The 22,502-nt window shown below is 40.9% G+C and overlaps 1 protein-coding gene across 4 annotated transcripts in view; it reads right to left on the bottom strand.

The window, feature by feature from the left end:
• The window catches only part of sugt1 (SGT1 homolog, MIS12 kinetochore complex assembly cochaperone), a 22,655-nt gene extending 755 nt beyond the window's left edge, over positions 1-21,900 (bottom strand). Inside the window, exons 1-13 of one of the 4 annotated variants that reach the window (XM_046052658.1) lie at positions 21,706-21,892; positions 21,560-21,608; positions 19,672-19,762; positions 19,257-19,326; positions 18,289-18,359; positions 16,588-16,641; positions 15,333-15,361; positions 15,085-15,110; positions 14,751-14,847; positions 13,249-13,356; positions 5,180-5,270; positions 4,041-4,213; positions 7-111 (exon numbers count right to left, since the gene is read on the bottom strand). In XM_046052658.1, the coding sequence (XP_045908614.1) occupies positions 10-111; positions 4,041-4,213; positions 5,180-5,270; positions 13,249-13,356; positions 14,751-14,847; positions 15,085-15,110; positions 15,333-15,361; positions 16,588-16,641; positions 18,289-18,359; positions 19,257-19,326; positions 19,672-19,762; positions 21,560-21,608; positions 21,706-21,719 (975 nt within the window). In that variant the 5' untranslated portion in view covers positions 21,720-21,892 and the 3' untranslated portion in view covers positions 7-9. Of the gene's footprint in view, positions 1-6; positions 112-3,744; positions 3,872-4,040; positions 4,214-5,179; positions 5,271-13,248; positions 13,357-14,750; positions 14,848-15,084; positions 15,111-15,332; positions 15,362-16,587; positions 16,642-18,288; positions 18,360-19,256; positions 19,327-19,671; positions 19,763-21,559; positions 21,609-21,705 lie in introns of those variants that run through there. The other 3 variants (XM_046052660.1, XM_046052659.1, XM_046052661.1) reach the window with 3 other exon arrangements.
• Between the last annotated feature and the right edge of the window lie 602 nt (positions 21,901-22,502).

The following is a 22,502-nucleotide window of genomic DNA, read 5'->3' as shown; positions in this document are numbered from 1 at the left end:
GGGGGGTGCTCAGAACTTCTTGAACTCTGTGTCGTCCGGTGGGCTTATTTCCACTTTTCTCTTGCCCACATCTTTCCAGTTGGTGCTCAGGACTGTACCACCTGACTCCATCTGCAAAGGGAGGAGAGAAGGAGAGAAATCACTTCAGTGGAAAGATCTGTCATTTCATTACTGCTGTAGTTATGCAATACCTTCTCTGCTTATAAGTGCTTAGGGCTTTGACAAGTCCACTGCAGCATCACTGACTGCATAAGTATTGATTAACAAGGTGGATTGTGTTTGACCAGTAACTAATTTTGAATTTTCTTGTTATTTCATATAATTAAAAATGCTGATTTCTATATAAGCGGACCTTTGTTCTCCTGAAGGTCCGGTCTGTCAAATGCAGAAATTACTACTCCACATGGATGTTAGGAACACCATCAGCTTTAGGCTGTACGTTGGAAATGACAGCAAATCTTTTTTTCAAGTGTACCGTGGTACTCCGGCACTATTAGATCAATAACACAAAATGCCAATCATCAATTAGCATCAATCACACACCCTTACACACATCCTTACATGCACATAAATGAGGTCTTACTGAAGCTCAGTAACCAGACAATGTCTTGCAGCATCGTTCCTTTCTCCATGTGTTGTATTCCTCATAAATATGTGTTTATCAACAACAACTAATGTATCAGCTTTAGGCTGTACGTTTTTGTTTTTTGTGCTTTAATTAAAAGGACATTTTTGACAATTAACATAAATGTTGGGACGACTGTCCCGAATGGATGTTTGGATACATGTGTGAGGCTGGGGTCCCTGTCAATTCAGGGTGTGTGCACGCTGGAGAAGGATTGTTTACAACAGGGATGCAACGAAATGAAAATTCTTGGCCTTAGCCGAAACCCCGATTACTGAACAATTACATTCACATTTTGGCCTATTTTCCTATTTTCGTGGGTGGGTCTGAGGCCCAAGAGGATCCGGTAAAGTAAATTACATGTCTCCATTTACTTTTAATGTACACATGTTTTATACGTTCTATGAATATAATTAAATTAATCTTATTTCCATACTGTATAGACACCTTATTTTGAAAACCAGACTTTGTCACATGTGTATCCTCATATCGCTTAACATAAAGACTCTCATACTGCAACACTCGTCTCTGTAAAGAGAGAAACTGACAAGATAAAGTCGCTAACCTGCCTGTCAGCTCGCTCTGGTCCGTTTCAGTTACCATAAATGCTTGAATATGTGTGCACTCCAAATTTAGGTGCGGTTAGCTTTATTGCCTTCTCACAAACGAGTGACAGAAACACTCAAAGCTGGTCAGACCGTTTGTTGCCTTTTCTAAGAAGCCAGCCACAGATGGAGCGGATGTGCTAGGAGCCAATTCAGCAGTGCAATTTTCGCGTCGTTCTCGGTCACTTTAAAATGCTTCCACACTGCCGACATGTCAACGTAATTGATCTGTAAAATTTAATTGGCCTTTTGACTTACTAGGCCGAACACCGAAAGTGCTTTTTTTGCTATTTTCGGCCGATTAATTTCAGTGGCCGAATATTTTCTAAAGGAAATTCAAAGAAACTAAGAGCAATGGTTGGTTTTCCAGTGGACTATTACCAGGACGATTATGACTGATTTTCCTTTGATGGTTGACCACAAGTATTTTAACAGGAGTACACAGACAAGGATCTAATTCAAATGGAGCTGTAAGACATTATCATCAAGATTTTTGAAATGCACCTGACTGTAAGGGACCTATTTTTACAATCAAAGTGCACAGTGTGAAGTGTCCGAAACCACTTTTGCTAGTTTACCGACAGAACAAATGGTCGGTGCGCCAGGCGCATGGTTCAAAAGGGCTGTGGTGTCTTAATTAATCATGGGTGTGTTTTGCGCATAACATGCAACAAATCGCCCATTCCCTTTTAATGCCAGGTGTGCTTGTACCTTGGCGCATTGCTATTAGATTGGTAGAATAATGGCACATTATAAACAACGTAATAATATATAAATAAAGGTTTTTTGCAGCAGAGAGAGAGTGAGCTCATGTGGACGAGTGAGAGATGGTGTGTGAATATGGATAACAATGTCGACGTAATATAAAGACTTTCTTTGATCATGAAGCCTAAAGTTCCTCTTCAGTTCTGTGGTTTATCAGTGAAGTGTATGAACTACACTGCAGACGCTCATCTCCTCTATGAAACATTTGTATCCTCACTGCGCTGCATTATTATCTTCCAGGTGATTTCTTTATTGTGTGTTGTACTGATGTATGAGTGTTTTATTTAACGATTTACATTAATGATTAGAAAGGCTGCTGTCAGTGCATCCTTACCGATCCTGTCGGAGTGGTACATTTAAACAAGCAATGACGTTATGTTGCTGTGCTTTGTGCGTAAATGCGCACAGCGTCTCTCTTAATGGGGAGCAGGAAAATAGTGCGTCATTGACTTTAGACAGGGTCAGGTTTTTGTTGGTGAATGGCACAATCGCTTTCTGCTGCCTCAAGATAGCAATGCGCCAACAATGCGCCTGACCATACCTCATTCTAACCTCTTAAACACAGACACCCATTTCCAGGAAAAAAGCCTAAACTAACATACCCAAAATGCATCAGGAATAACTCCTCAACCATTAGGTCTAGATGCATAATTCTGGTGTCCTTTGATAGGTAAGAAGCTAAGGAATATAAATTTATATGAATAATATAATCTAATATTCTATTATTATTATTATATATAATATTCTAATATTTATTTAGCTATTAAAGAGTAAATGGAGATGCAATAAAGGAAAAGATGATATTTTCATCCTCGCCTGGTATAAAATCTATATTTTAATAGCAATATCATTAGACGATGATAAAGACTGTCTGTTCCAAACTGTTCCAACACTTCCTGCAATTTGTGGCGAAAACCAAACTTAAGAGCTCAGAGTAGAGATAGGGATCGATACCCGGTTCTAAAAGGACCCGGTTCCAAACTTTCTCAAAACCTGAAAATCAATAAGGTCCGAGCTTATCGATACTGCCATCAAGACTAGCGGGTCCTACAATGTAACGTTATGTCTCTTGTAGGGCTGTCCCTGACTAAGGATTTACATAGTCGAATCAGAATCGTCAAGTCCTGCCTATAGTCGACTAATAGTTGAATCATGTCTTTTTGTGTGTGGCGAATTGCGCGTGCGCGCGCGCAGGGGGGGGGTGGTTACACACGGTAAGCTCCGCTTTATTCTTGAGAAGCTGCAGAGCTACAGTCTCTGTTCATTGAACTTACACTGTAAATTTCCAGCTAAACTGAGGCTTTTTGAAGACCCTTTTCTCTCTCTCGCCTGTCATTCACTGGTCTTGTGTGAGTTTTGCGTTACAGCTGCTGACAACTACATGCACGTCGCAGTACCTTGCGGGTCTATTTCAAGTAGCCGGCTATTTAAAAACGATAAAATATTGTTTGGGTGGTTCATCAACGGCGATAAATTATCCGAAAATCCTGCGAGGTGCGGACAACTCGGCACAACACCAACTCTGTCTCTTCAGCAAGTGTTCCTCTTCTGACACACACACACACGTTGAAATGTATATCGTAACAGGCTGTATATTAACTTATTGGGAGAAAAGCTGCTGGCTGAGACAAACTAGGTGCTCCTTTTTCTACCATTTAACGTTACCTGCAGGCAGTGAATAACAGAACCGCAGATAGGAGGAGGAGGAGGAAGAGGTAGAAGGAGATGGCGCAATGGATAAGATACATGCCTTTGGTGTGAGAGACCTGGGTTCGATTCCCACTGTGTTGTGTTAAATGTATGTCAATTTTGAGAACTTTCGGATGCTAGCTCTGCTTCCATATGTTGTTTTGCTGGAGTTGAGCTTCCTGAATCTCTAACAGAGGTGGAGAGTGCAAAGTTAGCATGACCCCAAGTCAGAGCATCCACAATTATGAGAATAAGACCAGGGATCTTTGTGTGCAAAAAATAGCTGGCTACTATGGCATTGCGGTTTAAGTGATTACCAGCATTAAAGACTAAAGTAACTTAAGTATAATACTTACAAAGGATTTGTTCATAGCTCGCTTGACCTCATCTGAGCCATCGCAGTAGATCTGCTGGAAGAGCTTGTTAAGCGCTGCATCTCCCTCCAGCTTCTCACTTTTCTCCTCCTCGTTGATGTCAACCACCATCTTGTCCCATTTGCAGGAATAGTGGGACGATGATGGGTACTGATCTGATGTAGAAGGGAAACTGTGTTAAAAACACTACAAGTTCATACAGTTAAATCAGAGAAATGAGATTTTAAAGCAGCGCAGAGACATTGGTAAGACGCTAAGAAGAGCTCTTCAATTCCTGTAAAAAAACTGAAACAAATAGCGTTTTACATATTTTTACAATAATGTTTTTGACATTTGAAATAAATGCAATTTAATACCTTGACTTTATCATCTAATCATCTAACCAATATGTATTACACTAAAATAATTCTGCTCACTTTGCTACTGAATCATCCAACTCAGTCGCTGAAGGATCGCATTGTGATTTGATTTCTATATTTTCAGGATGAAATACGCCCACTATAATCCCAACAAGAGATGGAGAGGGAGAGCGGGAAATGTAATCCAGACGCAGATTTACATAAATACAGCACCAGACGCACAGTAGACAGATTCAGGCCAAGTGTGGACATATTCAGGCCAAGTGTGGACATACAGCAATGTGATCCCATAAAATCAGATGTCATCTATCGTGTTTAAATGTTACAGTAGTCCAAGATATAAGCAGGCTCTTAACAAACAGGGTGTCCAGGAGGCTGAGCTGGTTGCATGGAAAGGGTAGTTTGGCTGCCCACTTAACTTTTACTCCCCCTTCCACTCACACACACTTACATAAGTAATTAATCCTGTCAGTAATAGGAATGTGTGGGCTAAAATACTGAGTCACATCTTGCTGTCATACCTTTCCCTCTCTCCCTGCCTACTTTTGCCGTCAGACTAATGAAAGGCTCTAGCAGGGCTTGACTGCCCACTCTCATTTTAGTGCAGAACAGACAAACACAGAAGCTTATATTGATCTTTGCAGAGAGAGAGAAATAAGAGGAGGGTGAGGGAGAAGGGGAGAGATGAGAGCAGAGACAGGAGGATGGTTGAGTGGGGGAATAGGAGGGAAAAGAGCGTAAATGCAGAAGCTGTAGACTGACTCGGATTGAAGTGTTTGATGTTGGACTCCTGTCCTTCTCCCTCCAGCTTCTCCCATCTGATGGCATCGGTCTTCTTCATCTTGAACTCCACCTGACAGAAGAGAAGGGTGATAAGGGAGAGGGGGGATAACAATGTTTAACAAAATGCACTTCTTTGGTGCACGGGACAAAAATAACGCTTCCATTAGAGTGACATCTTAAAAGTACAGGACATCAGATCATTATTGAGGCCAGAGAGGCTGTCTGTGTGTCTGTGTGTCTGTGAGAGAGAGAGAGACATCAGGGATATGCGGGGGCACAGCTCAATCTCGAACCTCACTGACAGACATACTGCACTAACGAGATGCCTGTCAGCCAGAGGGCCAGTGTGAGACACAGAGCGAGCGGGAGGGAGAGGGGGAGGATGGGATCCTAATTCCACACAGCAGCATCTGATCCAAATCATTACACCAGCGGAACATGGGAGAGGAGGAAAACAATGAGGAGAGAGAGAGGGAGAACGTGGACACGCGCTTTTTAACGCTGAGCTGCATTGACAGGGCACATACCAGCGAGACACGCGAGCTGTCGCGCTATCCACGCCCCACCCACCCCCTACCGCCTATTAACGGTGTGTGTGTGTTTGATATGTGTGCATGTGAAAGACAGGGCTGGTTGTGTCGGTGCAATTAAGGAACATTTCTGCTCTGCTGGGCGATGTGATGATTCATTTATAAGGGTGCCAGAGGAGAAGAGGGAACCAAGAGGTAGACGAAGGTTAGAGACGAGGAGGCAGAGAGTGAGTGAGGGGAGCAGATTGAGGGAAATAAGACAGTATGATCGCTGCTACCTTCTCCACCGAGGCGATGAGCTAGTGCGAGTGGCGGTACACTGATAGATCACTTTGGTGCGTGTCAGCGCTTTCTGCCCCACAAAAGGGCCTTGTGCACAGCGAGTCATCTGTACAGTGTCCGAAATTAACTTTGTGGCTCACCTGCGAAGGGGCTGAGAGACTAAAAAAAGAAGATCTCTGCTGAGAATACAGGCTACTGCCCAAAAAAAAAAAAAAAATCACAGTTATCCTTCAAAAATTACTTTTTTGCAGGTTTGTGCACACAGTCTGATTCTGTGTTGATTTAAATTCAGACACTCTTCCACAGCTTTTCAACATCAGGACTGGGGGCTGTGTCCGGTGTAATTCTCCGAAAACAGCAGTCTGCCATTCACACTCACAGTTCATTAATCAATTAGTCGATCAAAATAAAATTAATTGGCAACTATTTTTAACTATTTAAGTGATCTTTGTCATTATTTTTAAGCAAAAAACATTCTCTGTTTTCAGCTTCTTAGTATTTAATGCTTTTTTTTTCATATATGAAAGTAAACCAAATATCTAATGTTTTAGACAGCTGGCTGTATAAAATAAGGATATTAGAAGCTTTCAGATATTATAACAGGCATTTTTAAATGATCTGTGTTCTGGCGTTAATAATCTGCAGATTAATCGCGAATGAAAAAAATGGTTAGCTGCAGTCCTAGTATCTTGGCGCTATAGTACCATTCTACATGACCACTGGTGTGGTTGCAAGTACAATGCATCACATCTGACCATGTGCAGCTCTGATGTTGGGTGTAATCATTTCCAAACCACAGAGGCCAATGCAGCTGTTTTTACTGTCCAAAATCTAGTGTAGACTGAAATAATAAACACGGATGGCTCAAACATAAACCTATTAGTATTGTAAATTATACAGTATACATAAGTGTTTCTATGTTGATTTATTAAACCCTGTTCATCAGTTGTGACTGTGTGTGTTTGACAAGCTGATTTTAATCCATTTTTGAGACAGCTTGTCTTTGAATATATAATAATTTCTGTGTATTGACAGATGCACCTGAAATCGGGTAACAGATTTAGTTTTTTGGGCTCTGTTGGGGGTCTCACAGTGCTTTGAGGACTTATATAGAAATATAAAAAAACTTTATATAAAAATACTGATCTGACAGACCTGATCTAATGGCTGATAAATACGGCTAATTGACATTCAGGCTCATATGGCCTTTGTAGCAGTGCTTGTAATTCTGATTAAGTTAAATTTAATTTCTTATGAGGGGTGTGCAATACTGACAAAAAACGATATCTAGATATTTTCTGGGATTTTGTCAATAATGATAATTAGACAACATTTGGCATCCTTCAAAAATGTGCGTGTCAAAAAGTCAAGTGTGAGCGTAGCGTGTGTGGCAGAGCAAAGGGTCAGTAATACGTCCTTAGTTAAGCAGTAATGTACAGTGTAAGTTACAGTGGCCGGCGAATAAAGACTGCAGCTTCTCAAGACTAAAGCGGAACTCCAGTGTGCTGCTTGCAAACTGTTAAAGAAAGATTGAAGGGGGTTGGCCCGAAGTTATTATCAACTATGACCCGGGAAAAAGACAAATTCTGCCAACTACAGTCTGGGAGCCAAACAGGAATGGATAACTATAGGATATTAATTGTTGCTTACTAATGATATTAATGGAAACAGGTCTTATTAATGTATTTCAAACTTAAGTATTTAAGTGAAAACAATATAAAAACACCAGGGCAAGTATCAAACGGTGCAAACATTTCATCTGTCACTATATTAAGTTCTGTCGTAGCTGTTGTCTTAGTAGCTTTGATTCTGTCATCATCACTGTAGCGGTGTTTGGTACCTTGGCTGGTTTTGTCCTGTAGTGGACAGCGGACTCCCGAAGCATTTCATATTCTTGAGAATCTGTGCGGTGGTTAGTTAGTGGTCTTTAACGGCAACCGAGATTGACGTCTTTTGAGCAACATCTGTCTTTATAAAGCCAAACCACCTCCATGTGAGTGAGGTTGTTTTTAATCTAACGACATAGATTGGCAGTGACTGTGCAGATGAGGTGTTTGTCAGTGACGTAGCCTACTTGATATTGTCTCCTCACACATTGTTAAAACAACAATGAAGATATATTTGCAGACGATACATATCGCACACGCCTATTTCTTACATAATTTTTTAATGTGTTTAGATTTTTGAACTCCTGTGGGTGAAGTTACATATTTTGACATTAAATCTTAGACCAGCTATCTGGCCAGTAGAGTTTACGTATTCAGTTTTGAAAGCAACTCAATAGCCAGTCTGACTTTTGTGTTAAAAATAGTAAATGACCATAGAAAGTCAAAGGCAGAGACAACGTCTACAGGACCAAAGACTGGACATCAAGCAAATTAAATGTTATCGTCTTAAAATTGCCAGCCAGTGTTGCAGGTGCCATTAATTGTCTTGAATGTTTTTGCAGCGGAGCTTGAGCCGACGCTCTGTGTGTGCGCTTCTATGCGTGCTCTTGGGGCATACAACATTAATCTGCTGCCACATCTGTGTTTCCTGGCTGTTAAGGGACATGGCAGGTCAGGCGCCGTGTGTGTGTGTGTGTGCGCGCGCGCGTGTGTGCGTCTCTGTGTGTGTGACAGACAACGCAATTGCTCATAAAGGGATGTGACAGCAGAGTCACATACAGGGGCCACCACCCACAGGAACCCATGGCTGGACAATACAATACAGCATAACACCCACACACACACACACACACACACACACACACGCTATTTACAGAGGGGCACTGGGGTCCCGTGTCGCTTGTCACATGTGTTTGTAACTACCACCCCCCGCCCCTGCCACGACTCCTCACCCAGCATCTTCTTTTTCCAGATCCCCACGGATTTCAAAACAAGCTCGGCTAGAAATGAAATAAATATAAACATCCTTAGACGTTGACAGGCATGCAAATTAAAGAGGGGAGACGCCACTTTAGCTATTTGCCAGAAAGAGATGAGTTTGGGACTGAATGAACGATTGTGGATGCGAAATTGCGTTGAGTGTGTTTGCGCGCACACGCCCAAGTGTGTGTGCGTCAGCCGTCTGTTCTGATCAAACACACTGGTGTGTAATTGGCTCCCCGTTGTCGCGGTGACCCCTGTGGTTGGAATGTCTGTCGTGGTGGAGGACAGGAGGAGGTCGCAGTGACAATAATGTGCTACAGATGACACACACACACACACACACACACACACACACACAGCAAATACTTTGTGTAAGTGGCACAAGTGTGTCGAAAGATTACGGTTCAGCCTCTGTATTTGTGTGTGTGTGTGTATGTGCTTGCACACTCATGCCCGGCTTAGCCTCCCCCTGCTAAGTTGTCTTTAAAGACAGCGGGGAGATGGAGCGTAAACATTGTGGAGCGAAGAGTGCAGGGCAGCCTATTACAGAGACAGACAGACCGACATTAGTTGGGAATCAACAGCTCCGAGGGCAATGCATTTTTTTTTTAAATGCTCATTTGGGATGCATGCCAATCTGGAGAAACTTGATTTGCTGATGCCGTTGTTCATTTGAATGTTTTTTTCCCCCAGTGGCTCCTTGGCTTCGGAAACGGCTCCAAAATATTTAAATGAGAATTGAGAAAGCTGCTCAGTTCGTTTGGGTCTCTCACACTGTTGTGCATGTGCGCATACATTTCACCTGGAGATTTCAAAAAGAGTTAGGTGCTCTTATGCCGTCTCAAACCTTTGAATCCTGCAATTACCAACGAGGGCTTATGAGTTCCCTGGTGTGTGTGTGTGTGTGTGTGTGTGTCTGTGTGTGTGTGTGTGTGTGTAGGGGCCATGTGTACCGGAGGAGCCCAGTGGACCAGGGAACAGTCAGGGCTTTGTGGGAGAGGAGGAGGGTTTGTACACTCACATACTCCCTCTCGTTATCTTAGAGGTAGGTGTGTGTGTGAGTGTGTGTGTGTGTTTGTATGTGTGTGTTTGTGAGTCCAAGACAGAGCGAGAGATAGAAGGTGCACGTCGGTCTGATTGACAGAGAGACTGACAAAATAAAGACAAAGTAGGTAAATGAGGAAAAAAAAAGAGGGATAAAAAAGACAGACTGTAGAGAGAGGACAGAGAGAGTCAGAGACCATGTTCAGCTGCGGTCTCTCTAAGACTGAGCCCTTGTTTAAGCTGCAACCCACGTGCACCTCTGGTATGCAGTTTCTGCTGTTGCCATGGAAAAGTGAGAAAGTGAGCAAGAGTTTTTTTTTTTTTTGAGAAGGGGCAGTTTCTGTGCAGGTCAGCCTCCACTTTGCACAGTGTAGCCACTGGATATAACGCACACAATATAGTCGTCAGGTTATGTAACGCTACTAATCAAACATCTTTTTGCTACCGTGGCACCATACAGTGATTCCAGCGCCTGTGATCATGTACTGCCCTTTCATTCCCCCCGTGGCCTTGCTGTAAAATAAATTAAAATAAATATCATAATTGCCTTCAGAAACTATGTGGCTTGGCTTGCATGTTTTTTGATGTTAATACCATAGCATATCTTTTCAGGCCCTTGTTTTTTGTTTATGCTTGTTCATCGATGATACACAAATATAGATCTAACAGAAACATAAATAGGACTGGCCCTGGGTATAGCAATGTTTTGATATAAGTGCTGATACAATATGGAGTTTTGGTACTCATATTACTTAGAAATACAAAGATGTTGACCTTTTTTCATTTCACAAACTAAGATAACGGGTTGATAGGTTGACTCTCACTGTTCTCTCAAGTGTCGTTTTATAAAAACCTACTGTACATGACTAGCGGGAGCACACAGTGGAGCATTTAGCAGCTAAAAAACACTTTCCTCGTGGTTGGTAGAGACCAAAAACAGAGCTAAAAGAAAGTAAAAGCCAGAAACACGACTCCAAATGACTGATAATGTGGCTCCGAAAGTGCTGGAAATGTAAATAAGCTGTTTGCTAACAAGTTTGCCATATATACACGTCAATGTTGTTTCAGCTTGAACCCTATTATTCAACAATATTCATAATATTGTACTAATGTTTTATTGTAATATTGTTGTTTTTAAATTACGCAATCAAATATCTGGCTTCACCAAAGCTTTTTGCGACACTTTAATATCACTACAGGCTGCACTGCTTTGTCTTTTCATAAGACATTTACATAATGTATTTGACTCTGTTTACCTCAGTAATCTACCATTAGCTGCATTAATATCATCTTCACTCCACTCGACTCACGTAGGTGGCTGTGTACATTTTGTGCATCTTATTACATCTCTTTCATTTCCCATAAAGGTCGTCTGTCTCCTACATTACATAACTATTCAAGATGATTACAATTTTATCAGTAATAAACTTTTCTTTCCCTCATGTAGAGTTTAATTTTATCAAAGTAAACCTTGTTGAGTAAAGATCACTAAATTGTCATTTATTTTCTAGACTCATAATAATGTAATAAATATGTGTTAGTTATGTGTGGACCACCTGTATGAAGCGACACAAGTAGTTAACGTGACAATTATCCTTTTACCAATTATAAATTACTAATATCTAATGAGCTTTTGTTGAGTTACTTATAACAGAATACTACTAAAGATGCTTTGGAAGATGCTGTGACATTTTCCAAAAACTGTGGCCGGATTGATCAATGCCCTAAAAAAAACAAATTCCTCCTCCTTAATGATTAAAAAATAATTAAGCAAAACAACCTGCCTCTTGATACGCAGGCTACAAACTGACAGTGGTCTAAACCCTGAATCAGCACACACTCAGCCAGCACACTCATTAGCCCACATCCTCTAGAATACACACTAATTAGTCTATAGTAAAAAATGCCCTTCCTACTCATTAGGCCCATAATCACCTTAAACAGAGCTGAGGAACTCTCAGCGAGTACAGCCCTTCTAAATGTGTGTGAACTGTGTGTGTGAGTAGGAGGGAGGATTGTGCATATGCGTGAATCTCCTGTTAGCGGCTAAGATGAACTGCGCTAACGTCTCCACAGGAGCTGCACTGTATACAGCGAGAGTGGATTTTTTTTCTCCTACAATAAGCTTTTGCCAGCATTAAGGAATTATAGGTAGTGACAGCCTACTTTATAGTGCTTTAAATTATTGAAGAGATTATGATGTTAATCTCAGTGGTAACCTAAGTAATGATCAGTCACAATTTCAGTTAGCTGCTTAAACTCGCATTGGCATGGGTTTCTTCTAGAACTTTTTTATTGACATCAGCTATTAAGAGAGTAAAAGCCTGAACACACAGAACATGTCATGTGAAGTGCTCAAGCAAAATTGCAGTTCAGAGATTTGAAGCATTGTCAGAGAAGTGCTCGCATTTCTCCAGTGTGAGACATTACTACATATTTTCTTTATAGCGACATAAAAATTGTTCCCCGACATGTTTAATAGTCTGCTTCTTTATTGATGATAGTAACTAATAGGTTGGCAAGGCTACACACAGTGTTCTCAATGATTCTGGGTGAAATTCAATGACTTTTCATTGACTTTCAAAAACTTAAGAGCGTTTCTGTGAGCTTAAAATGTTGGTCCTTCCTTGTTTGTTTATGTTTTTCAGTTCGGAAAAACTTGTAAAGTGGTAAACAGTTTTATTTTCGAATACAGCTGGGCTTGCTGTGGAGAAAAAAACACCATCTGTTACATACTGTGTGTAATTGTGAAACAAGATATATAGGATGATGTGTTAAATTACTTATTTGTTAAATTCCTTGTTATTTCATGACTTCCCAGAGAGGAAGAATAAATTTTCCTGACTTTCCCTTGAGTTGAATACACCTCTGAAATCTCAAGATATTTACCAGATATGACATGACCATAAGCATCCTGGTAGCGACGTCACCTGCTTAGTCTGAGGCCATTTTATAATCTCCAGTTACTGAGTGTTTGTCAGTTGAGGTCACTGTGACCCCAGAAAGGACAGAACCCGCAGTTGTTTGCCCTGTCTGCTCCAACATCAGAGAACGCACATCACAGTGCTTTGACGTGCATAATGGACAATTTAACAGAATGCAGGTCAGACACACAGTTTGTTTCTGCTTCATGTCATCTGCCACCGTAAAATCTCTGTTAAACCTGTTAAAAACATGTCAAACAATCGAAAATGGATGCCACAGTGTAAATAATGCATAGCTGCTCATGTTAAAATCAACACGTTCATCCTAAAAAGTGGACTCCCTGTTGATTTCAACAGCACACAAACTGCACTAACTAAACATGAAGTGACTGTGATACCTTGGTGGTGAGGATCTTGAAGTTGCTCTGTTGAGGGACGATGGGGTGCAGGAGCTGGAGGTGGAGGTTGTAGTTCTCTCCTGACACCAGTTGTATCGAGGCAGAGAGCTGAAGAGAAACCACAAATTAGGCACCACCCCTCATTGGCTTTCATTGAGTTTGGCAGTAAACAGCTACAAAGCCTTTTTCAAGGTAGTGCTGTGACCATGAAGTAAATCATCCTTTCAGACCAGTCATTTTTACATTTTAACAATCCCCATGTTCAAACTGTAGTATCAATATTTTATTTTATTCAGCAGCAGTCTTTAGAAAACACACAACAACAAAAAGAAAGACAAGGAGCTGGGGGTGAGGATGAAAGTGTCAGCTTGTCCTTTAAAATAATCATCTGATGTGGCTGGCGTGACGGCCAGGAGTATCCTCGCCCTGTCCCCTTCAGCCGGGGGGGGGGGGGGGGGGGGGGGAATCAGCTCCTAACAGCCTGTCACTCACTTAGACTGGGTGGCTTGTTGGTTAAGAGGGACATGGCCCTGGCTGTGCCCCAAATCCTCACACTCCTTGCACACTTGTCATTTGGAAAATCCTGCTCTCAAAAGGAAAAGCACTGAAACATGGCCACTAGAGGAATAACTTGCCTGTTTTTGCTGTTGAACAGTACCTCGCTTCAACTTGCAATCTTTTAAAAATCGCCACCTAGCATTTCTCTAGAGGTGGACTTTTCTGCTTTGGAACCAAATACATGTAAGAAGTAGTTCATCGGGGATAAAAGCTTAGAAAGTTAACTAAAGTAGCTTTTGGGCGATTCCACAAAACTATCAAAGATTTAATATTCATTTCCAGTTGAATTCCTGCGCTGACTGTAGGTATACAGCTGCAGCATACTCAGTCGCCGGGGAAAATAACTGGAGCCACTGCCTTTCATCTTTAATTTCTTTTGTATATACTGACCTAGTAAAAAATATATGAACTTATCTGTACTTCACACCACAGAAAGAGCCTAACAAGTGACGGTCTGATAGGGAGGGAGTGAACTATTTCTCTTGAAATGGGTAAACTCCGTTTGTTATTCTATAAGGAAAGACAGAGCTGTTCCCTGGGGTGCCCTGCAGTTACCCCTCAGAGAGAAGGAAAGAGAGGTGGAAAGAGACAAAGGAATGGAGAAAAAGATAAAGAAAGATGGTGGTCCCTGGAGGGCTCTGTAGCTGATCCTAGATCAGTTATGCCTTCTATCTACAGACAATTAAGAGGTTGGAGAAGCTGGGGAGGGTAAATTGTTCTTAGATCTGTACTTTGGGGGCAATGTTAACAAGGCACCACTGGAGGCATAGTTGGGTCCATGGGGAGAGGGTGTGTGTTTGTATGTGTGTGGATGAGACCCATCTAATGGGCCCCCCTGAGGAAACACCCAAGAGCTAACCCATCCCTGTCTCTCACACACACACACACACACCAGAGAAAACAGACTCGTTACTTCAACACTGCATTTAAGTGTGTGTTTATACCTCTTTTTCCATGAAGTTGACATACACACCATCCTTGGGTAAATTTTTTGCCATGACTGTGACAATGACTTGAGATTCTGTTTGGTACCAGTCATGTCTGCAAGAAACACACACACAGAGAACTATAATAAAAATAAACTTCATGAGAAGAGCTTAAAAAGAATAATAAAAAGAAGCTCATCATTAACATGCATTTCTCTGTACATTGTATTCTCAAACACAGAACAGGCCTACTTTGACGCACTGAGGCTTGGTTAATCATTACGCTAGTACAATAAATAAAAAAAACATAAACAGATGTCTAGATAAGGTGTGTTTACATTTACGCACTTACTTCACAGGTGGAACTGCCGGTGTCTGCTGGGTCATTAAGCCCCCGAGACGTAATGACAATTAGAGGGGAGGATTTGGCGATGAGGCAGAGTGATGAAAGAAAAGGACAAAAATGAGAAAAAAACATGACAACAACAAAGGAAGCTTAGCAAGACTTCCTTCTTTGAAGCAGGAGCATAGACAAGCCTGATGCTCTCTACTGAAGCCGAGAGCAACAATGCCCCCAGGTGGCCGTGCAGAGAAACTCACCCTGTTGACGCTGCCGAGCCGTGTCTCCTCTGGAAAGAGAGAAGGCAAATTTGGGAAACATTTAATACACCCCCTTAAGCTGCCGAAATCAAACTCTAGTCTCTAAAATAGAATGTTTGCAAAGCTATAAGAACACAACTTTTAGCCTAACATACACTTGTCTACAGATAAACAACAGCAGGCAGATGTGCTGCTGCTGCCCCCCCCACACACACACAAGCCCATCCTTGCCACCAGTTTGTTTACTGGTCCGTCCACGCCCATTAAAAGCCCTGTGAGCCCAAGTAAGCCTGATCACCGTTTACCAGCATGCTATCATACATTATTCACTGACTTCATTACAGAGAGAGAGGGCATAGAGAGGGAAGAGAGTGATGAGATGATAGGAGGCGTGGTAATGTTGTCTTAATGAGGTCGCGTTTGAAATGGTAAGAAGGGGGGCTGTTTGGGGAAGAAGAAAAAAAAAGACTGACTGTGTCAGCAGGATGCCTCATGTGATGGAATAACCAGGTGCCGTGTGTGTGTGTGTTCGCTGGCGGTAAACACACTGTCACCAGAAGAAATGACGACTGCTCCTGGTGTGAGCGTGAGCAAACGCAAGTAGGGTACTTTCAAGTTTTAGGGGAGGGGGTGATGTACACCCTGGTGTGCATGTGTTTGTGTGTGTGCAAGCTGTCTGTGAGCAGGCCTATGAAGGGGTTGGGTCTCATCGGGGGCTTTCAAACATCAGTAACGTTAACTCTGATGAATCATACCGCTCCTGGGAGCGTGTGTGCACGCGGGTGTGAAGCGTGTTTGTCAAAACTCATGCTCTTGTTTACTTGAGATGATCCAGAGGGCCCAGGCATCACCAGCAAACAGAAACATACCGCCCAGACATGGCATGCATCTTTTATTGGAAGACGCTGCTCTGCCTCAACCCTCCACTACTGTGAACATATACTGCAGATTTATGGATGTGTGCAAGCTCATTTGTTTGATCAGATGGGCTCATCAGCTCCCTGACTGTGCCATTTAGCTCAGTGTTTGATAGCAGGGAGTAAATAGTATATAGATGTTAGAGTGCAACTAGTAATGGATTTTGTAGTCTGAAACCTTTTTTAAAATTAAAACCACCATAACTAAAACAAACAATTTGCAATGAAATTAAAAAAGACGGTTAATTATCCTAATAAACCTAAAATAGAAGACAAGTTCTAAATACTGAAAAAAATTAAAACACTGACATTAGAGAAGTTTCAGTTCAGCAACTTACCCCCCATCATCTCCTCACACCGCTTGATCCAGTTCTCAAAGGATTTGTCAGAAACTGTGGAAATCACAAAAATGAACAGAAATGTTTTGTCTTGCTTTGTTACTAAGTAAGAAATGTTGATACGAAAAACAAAAGACTCAATAAAAGTATTAGGAAAAACCCATTGAGGACATCAGTGAGGCGTTAATGAAGTCTAATGTAGTTTGACTAAGTGCAGGAGAAGGTTGAAGGCATTCATTTAATAGGTTTGTTTCTAAAGCAGAAATGAAGTGGGCATATATACTGTATGTATTTAATACATTACTGTGGAACCCAAAGCTGGACAAAGGAGGTGCAAATTTTCCAAACAAATTTTGACAAACAAATGATTTTGAAACCCTGAGCCTATTTCTTTATCTTTTCCACCACTTATTCAGTTGCCAATGGAGCATTATAGGGCCAAATTCAACAGTTTGTTATGTAATGATATGCAGCTATAAAAATATATATAAATAAATAAATATATATAATTCATGCCTTGGTGACAGCGATGCTGTTATAGCCATTGCTTTAACATTTCCTTGTTCACCTGTTGCTGATCACTCCAGCTATCTTTTAAATAACAAAGCTGCTTCATATAAATATAACAAAGTCAGAATCCATGTGTTGTTGAACATGTGTTCTGTGGTTTTGGATGACCTTCAGTTTGACGAACAGAGTTGGGAACAATGTGGACAGACACTGGGCTTCACAAGCTCGCGTGATCTGGACTTGTACCAACGCTTGTAGTTACTGGGTTTAAAATCTTTTAGTCCTTATCTGACATCCTGGAGGGATCCCTCGGCCAAACGCAATCCAGGCTGTTTTTGGCCAAATATGCACAAATGCTCTATTGTAGGCTTGATCTTACTTAGATGAAAACAAACAAAGAAATCAATGATGCAATCGAAAAAAAAGCGTCCTTTTATAATTATTTTAATACGGCTGTACTGAACCCAGCCTAGAAGATATTTGCAATCTGCTACTAACTTCTCTTCTTGGAATCTTGCAGGTCCATTTATTTTTGCTACATTTTTATAGATTGTATGTTGATTTTATGTACATTTTGTACAAGTTTTTACCAAACAAATCCCCAATAATTATGTATGTATATGTATAATTCGGTCAGCTCATTTATGACATGTTGCCAGTTGTTTTTTACTGTTCAAAGTAAGTAAAAAGAATAATTTACTTGTTTATGGTTGAGGTGATGCAATACAGTGAAATCAAAATTGGAAGATAAAGGAAAATAAAGGACAACTTCTGGCAAAGGTTAAATCAACATTCTGGTGCAAATGTAGGTTATATGGTATAGAGCTGAACTGATTCATTTATCGATTAGTTGATCCTCATTTTAACTTGCTACTAATCTGAGAATCAATTATTATATTCATTACTTTGACCAGCTGTTTAATTAATTACTTACCAAAATAATAAGCAGATTAATTGATAATGAAAATAATTGTTAGTTATATCCTTAATACAGTGTAAAAGACCAAGTGAAGCTCAAGGTTTGTGAACTCTATTAAAGTAATATAACCAACATTCAAGGAGACAGATTTTGCACTTAAGAGAGTGACAAAAAGGAGAGTGAGGCAGACAGGCTACTGCTGCGAACAGTGGTTGGGTAGAGAGTGGGATGATGGAAAGTTTGTACTCGAGGCCAAAATAGGCTGTACTCACCATCAAGTTGCTGTCCCTTAGTGAGAGCTGCATGTGCTGACTCATAGCGGTTCAGGTGGTATTCTGCTATTCTGCAGTTGGGGAAAGGAAAAACATGTCACACACGCTTACATCGGATTATCACAGAAAAATGAAAGTGACCTGTGACTTGTGACAAAATTTGGATCATGTACTTAAAAAAGTTAAATGACGAAAATAATTCTTGAACATAAACTTTATGGCTATCTGGAGATAAAAGATGAACTGTTAATACCAAAACGCTGTACATTTTGAAAGTAAATGTGTCAGTTTTAACGAAACTCAAAACTTTAGCAGCTGGAATCATGTGTTTTACTTTCACGCATAGCATAGCTCATGATTTACCAATAAACTTTTTATTACAGCTTGTGCAAAAAATAACACAGGATCCATCATCATCACTGAAGCTTTAACACACACCAAACATCTACAGATGGGTGACAAATTAAAGGAAAAACCAACATGAAGTGTCTTAGTATGGAGTCAGGCCACCATGAGCCTCCACAACAGCCTTGCCAAGTCTGTGGAACTCTATTGGGGAATGAACACCATTCTTCAACAAGATATTCCATCATTTATATAAAAAAGGTATTATTTAACCAGATATTATCATTGAGATCAAGATCTCTTTTGCCAGAGTACAGCCGATAGAATGAAAACCAAGCATAGCCAGACATGGAGATGGTGGTGGTGAGCATTGTCTTTCACATTGGTCCAAAATCTTTCATAGGTGTAAAACTGGGTTGAGATGTGGTGACTGTAAAGGCTGTAGCATTTCATTCACTTCATTTTCAACCTCATCAAACATTCAGTGTGCCATGATGCACGGAAGAAACTTCATTTGATATGTTTCTCCCCTCTATTATTCAGGAGGTTCCTTTAATTTGTCCCGCATTTGTATTTGTTTGTGTGATTTTCCATATTTTTCTTTATCATATTAAAGTACACACCCTGTTCGCATGAAAGCAAGGGGAAGGCTGGGTTGTAGCTGCTGTGCTTTTTTGGCATCATCAACAGCACCTGCAGAGAAAAGACAATACAATGTTTATCATACACAAACATTCGTTCAGACTATATCACTTGAATACTCATGCCACTCTAATTTCCTCTACTACTACCATAATATTAATTCAAGGATCTCAGTCTAGACCACAACAGTTACTCCAGTGTTTGAGGAACCATACCCAGTTATATTATTATATACTGTGAGCAGTTATCAAAAAAAAAAAACCCACAACAAAACAGTTTCCAGTAAAACTGGAGGACATTTATATTTCCTGCAAGCAACTACGCTAATGCATATTCATCCTTGAAAAAGACTGTGTGATAACCAACATGTCTGTCAACACACGTATGTAGACTTACCACTGTAATTTTTCATAAGTATGTGGGCATAGGCACGCTGGCAAAACCACTCAGCGTTGTCAGGGTCTCCTTGTAAGGCCTCATTAAGAGCCTAGAGGGAAAGGGATGGCAGAAATGGGTAGTCTACAGTACTGTTTTGATACAGTTACAACAAAGAAAAAGTAACACTAAACAAAAGGTGACTGGTTTGTTCCTCTGTTTACTACCCTATCACCACAAAGCATTTTTGGTACTGTATTATCAGTGTTTCCTCTAGGATTTGTTTCATTGTTTTCCAATGAAAAATATGTAATTTCACATCATATTGGGCCATTATTTTCACCAGAACTCTGAACAAATAGTTAGAAAAGCTAGAGCAGATAATAAATAACCAACACCCAAAGATCCGTCTACTGGAGGAACTACAACCTTTAGATCTGGAGAAAGTAATTTGGTTGGTTCTATTGCTCCACAGTGATTTTACAGTCACCCCTAAGCCTTAAAGGCCGGAAAACCCTGTTAATATGACCTCAGAATCATTATAGATACGACTGTTCATGTTTGCCTTTTGTGTCTTCATTTTACAGCTTCTGACATTTATCTGTAGACATTAATATAAAAAATAGGCAACATGAGAAACCTCCTCCCTTCTGAGGTGCACATTAAAATCCAAAAAGAAACGTCTCCTCATTAGCTTAAAAGGACTAGTTTGCATCACTAATTAGCTTTACTAACCTCAGCTCCTCCAGTCACCTCCTTCCTTTCTTTTCCAAAACCACCTTTTCAGACTGAAAACTGAAAAATAATTTAATCAGTCTGTACAGGACAGAGCTGCAGGCTACACCAGTTTAGTCTAAGTTTGTACCTGATGTTCTCAACATTGGACAAGTAACGTTTGGTAGTAATAAACTACAGCTTTCTATAAATTGAGCTAATGTTAAGTTACATAGCAGCTATGTAGCTGCTGCTCAGCTGCGCAGTCTGAAGGGGCTAACTTTTCCAGCAGGTGCGAAACAATAGACTTTTCTTGGTCTTGAGAAGCTAACACACTGTAACAGACACCGCACATTTACTGCCAGAATATTTTCCTCCGCTCGCGTTCACCGTCACTTTCTGCCGCTGCTCTTATAAAACCATCTGTCACGTATGTTCTGCACAGAACGAGGAGAGGAAGCGAGCCGAGCATTGAGTGCTGCCGAGCTCGCACAGTGTGCGAGTCAAAACATTTGTAGCGCATAGTTTAATGATCGTGGGAAATTTTAGTAGTGGCGGTCGTGATTCAGCAGCGGCGAGAAAACACACACAATGACAAAATAAAGTAATTAATGTGCTGATTATGAGTAACGTTAGCATTAATGAGTACTGTATGTTTAACCCGAACTGTAATGGCAGCCGTAGTAGTGATCATAGAGCAGTTTCCATTATTATTCCATTAATAACGAATTGGAAGGAAGTACTACATTGAAAGTGTGTTTTAAATCTTAACAAGTCAATCAAAGTAGAAAAGCATTTCGTTACCGACTTAACTTATACTTGAATCTGTTGAACACGCTGACAGCATGACAAACCTAAAAAAACCACTATTTATCATGCACGTTATCTAGCTCGTAATAACTCCTTATGACTGAGAAAGGTTGCATTTTATGTGTTGGTAAAGCAGAATAAAATAAATGTCCTGCTAATTTAGAAATTGTACTGTTACTGTAAAGTGTGCTAACAGGAAACGTCAGCTAACTTTGTTAGCTAGTGTCAAAGTCAGCGCTAACATCAGAAACATTAACACCACCGACACTGCACTCAACTTCCTTTATATACAGCTGGTCAGAAGAAGTTAATGCTAACGTGATAACCGGAAATATAGTAAAACCGTCATGCTATTTGTTTACGGCTAGCTAACGCCAATGTTTACCTCCAGAGCTTTCTGTGGATCTTCGTCAATGAAGCTATCGGGGAAGCTGCTAAAACGAAAGGAGAGACCGACAGTTAGCCGGCTGCGTATAAACAAATATATTGAAAATATAAAAAAAGCTCATTCATATTATATGTTGCACTTGCCGTGCGGTTGCCATGGGCTTGCTGTGGATGTGGACAGTGTTTCTAGAGTAGCAGGAAACTTCTAGCAAGATGTGGAAACTGCTGGAAACGTGATAGGAGCAGCAGCTTGAGCCTAGCAGCAGGGCCTGTCAACATCCGATCCGACCGCCGCTCACACTGCCACTGCGTCACCTAAAGGCCTGGAGGACGCATGACATGACAGCGTCCTGAAAGGCAACACATCTCTGATCTCTGACATTAAAGGTCCAGTGTGTAATATTTAGGAGGCTCTATTGACAGAAATGCAATATAATATACATAACTATGTTTTCCGTGGTGTATAAACACCTTACTTAATAAACCGTTATGTTTTTATAACCATAGAATGAGCCATCTGCATGTACCGTGGGTCCTCTTACATGGAAGTCACCATGTTGCGCCGCCATGTGTCTTTTCTACAGTGGCCCAAATGGACAAACTGCTCTACAGAGCGCGTTTTGTCAGTATGCTGAGTACTTGGTACGCACAAAGAAGAAGAAAAGGAGAAGAACAAGAGCAAGTAACATTAGTAGTAGTAGTAGTAGTAGTAGTAGAAGTAGTGGTAGTCGTCTGATTTATTATAAGTTAGAAAAGAAGAAAAACTTGGACAAATAGAGGAGCTTCTCCTCCACGCTTAGTGAGCAGTCAGAGAGTCCCTGAAACCTTTATTCTATTGAACGGCCAGCAGGGGGCGACTCTTCTGGTTGCAAAAACAGCTGGGGGCAGACTCTTCTGGTTGCAAAAACAAGTCTGGCTCCATTAGAAATAATGTGAAAATG

The sequence above is a fragment of the Micropterus dolomieu genome, linkage group LG06, assembly GCF_021292245.1.
Source record: "Micropterus dolomieu isolate WLL.071019.BEF.003 ecotype Adirondacks linkage group LG06, ASM2129224v1, whole genome shotgun sequence".
In the NCBI taxonomy this organism is placed as follows: Eukaryota; Metazoa; Chordata; class Actinopteri; order Centrarchiformes; family Centrarchidae; genus Micropterus; species Micropterus dolomieu.
Note: the sequence above shows the minus strand (reverse complement) of the source record. Positions and strands in the feature narration are given on the sequence as shown.